The sequence below is a fragment of the Myotis davidii genome, unplaced genomic scaffold, assembly GCF_000327345.1.
Source record: "Myotis davidii unplaced genomic scaffold, ASM32734v1 scaffold17, whole genome shotgun sequence".
NCBI lineage: Eukaryota > Metazoa > Chordata > Mammalia > Chiroptera > Vespertilionidae > Myotis > Myotis davidii.
The window spans coordinates 92,989-95,588 of NW_006288624.1; the positions used below are offsets into that span (position 1 = coordinate 92,989).

Genomic DNA, 2,600 nt, shown 5'->3' on the forward strand with positions numbered 1-2,600 from the left:
TACACCTTGACCAGCTCTGCAGGTTGCAGATCCAGGCCACGGCCAGGAAGTGGCCAGATCTTTTTGTGAGATTGGGTTCGGATGGAAAGCTGGAGAGAAAAGGAAGGGGACAGAGACCCAAGAGCCTCAGGGCTCCCAGTAGGCACCTCCTCCAGGGCGCCTTCCCGATGCACGCCTCTGTGCACTTGAGAACTACTACAGTGATACATTTGTCCTCTTTCTCCCTCTAAATTGTGAACTTTCAAGGGCAGGGATCTGTCTCATCACTGCATCCTGGACCGGAGTTTATGGAGCTGCTGAAGGTATCCCTCAGGAGAGCAAGGTGTGGGACACATGGCCGATTGACAGCCTCCAGCAGCCACGCCCCAGGTCTATGTCCTGAAGGCTCTTGCTGCTCCCTCTTTATGTTCCCCGGCATTTCCCCCCACAGATCTCTGCACAGCCAACCTGACCCGACACAGGGTTCTTAATTGCAAACCACAAAAAGAACTTCATTAACCGAAACAGAAACGCTTCAGAGAGCAAGGATGCTGGGAGCTCATAGAATTGACAGGAAAATGGAGAATCAGGCACAGAAGTGGGCTGGCACCCCTGCCAAGGTCATACATAGTTCATGGCCCAGGAGCAGATCTGGTTAGGAGCTGTCCTGCTGGGCACCGGACTGCTGCAACCGCCACTGTAGGTGACACTGACCCCTGCCACCCCAGGAATGGTCCTTAGTCCTTGTGGACTCCAACTCCAGCAGGAACAGGTCTGACCCTGATGGCCAGGGCCCGAGGAAGGAGAATTGGCAGCTCCCCAGATGCTGGGCTACCCCAAAATAAGTGTCCACGCTCTCCCCGCAGCTCATTGCACACGGTTTTGGTTGAAATGAATTTAGAAAATGCTACTTCTCTTCTTCTTCTTCTTCTTCTTTCTTCTTCTTCTTCTTCTTCTTCTTCTTCTTCTTCTTCTTCTTCTTCTTCCTCTTCCTCTTCCTCTTCCTCTTCCTCTTCCTCTTCCTCTCCTCCTCCTCCTCCTCCTTCTTCTCGGTGTCTGTTCACTCATTTAGTCATTCCTTGCATATGTTTGAGTGCCCTCTGTGTGCCAGAAGCTCCCTGGGGAAAGACCCGCCCAGTAGTGGCATGTGTTTAGAAACCAGTTCTCCGCTACTGCTTGTGGCACTGACCGATTGCCAGGCGTGAGTACCCCAGGGCCGTTTTCAAGCTACAAAGATGATGTCATTAGCCAGAGAGCTGGGAAGAGATTCACCATCAGCTCTCCCAAGCTGGGGGCTCCAGCACAGACTGCCCTGCCCTGGGGGAGTTGACATTGCAGTGGGCAGTGCATGGATGTTAGTTTAGAGTAAATGACTCTTTCAATCTGAGTATCACTATTTCCACTGTGAAAGTCATAGAACCACCTGGCTGTGTGGCTCAGTGATTGAATGTCAACCCATGAACCAAGAGGTCACTAGTTAGATTCCCCGTAAGGTCATGTACCCTGGCTGTGGGCTTGATCCCCAGCAGGGGGCAGGCAGGAGGCAGCTGGTGGCTGTTTCCCTCTCAATGATGTTTCTATGTCCCTATCCCTGTCCCTCTATAATCAATAAATCATTTTTTTAAAGTCACAGAACCTATGATACAGCCCACTAGCAACCCAAAAGGAAAAAGAAACACCTCACACTTAAGGATCCTTCCATTTATCACCCCGCCTTCTCCCACCCTCCAACACGTTCCCTCGACAGTCATCCAAGGCGGGGGGCGGGGGGGGGGGGGACACTCTGCCCCTCATCTTGACGCTGAGCTTCCAGATGCCACCCGACCCTCTGTCCTGCCTCTTGCTGCCCTAAGCCAGTCAGGGCCTTGAAACACCCACAAGACCGCCAGCGCGAGGAGCGCATGCTCAGGGTACCTGACAAGGGCTGTACCAGACCAGACACCCGGCCTCAGGAGGGCAGTTAAGCCCTCAGAGCTGGGACAGCGGTGTCGCTCCGGACCCTCCTGCAGACCTGCGGCCATCCAGAGGGAAAGAACAGGATTCCTGGGATGTTTCTCAGAGGCATCGGGCCAGCTATGTACGCACCCCACCTGCCCCACCTTCAATCCAGATCCTGGGAAAGGGCGCCAGGAGGAGGGTGAGGCCTGTGAAGAAGCTGGAGTTGGGGCAGGAGGCCAGAGCCAGAGCAGCAGCGAAGGGGTAAAGGCAGGGCTTCCAGAAAACCTGACCTGGTTGGCTCCCACCCAGCAGCTGCAGCCTGAGATCTCATCCCCTCCCTTCCACATGGGTGCACGCGCGCACACATTCACGCACACATTCACGCACACACTGCATACGCACATGCACACACGCACACTGCAAGCATCTGGGCTACAATCTCCGGGGGGGTGGCGGGGGTGGGGGGAGCGAGCTGCCCTCCCTCACCCTCCACTTCCTGAATGGGAGGGGCTGGGGACCCAGGCCCCCACCAAGGTCAGTGTGAGGTGCGCCAGCCTGCAGAGCACGGGCTGAAGGGTCCCTCTCAGCTCAGGGTGGGCGCCCACAGCAAACCTGTGTCCTCGGCCGGAGGGGGTGGCGGCTTCAGGGCTCAGTTCTGTGGAAAGAAGGTCACCAATCTTGTC

The 2,600-nt window shown here is 55.7% G+C and overlaps 1 protein-coding gene across 1 annotated transcript in view; it reads right to left on the reverse strand.

Annotated features, from left to right (window-relative positions):
- The window catches only part of PAPLN (papilin, proteoglycan-like sulfated glycoprotein), a 49,564-nt gene that overhangs the window by 45,749 nt on the left and 1,215 nt on the right, over positions 1-2,600 (reverse strand). The window contains exon 2 of the mRNA XM_015562003.1: positions 2,079-2,092. Coding sequence (XP_015417489.1) covers positions 2,079-2,092 — 14 coding nt within the window. The remainder of the gene's footprint in view (positions 1-2,078; positions 2,093-2,600) is intronic.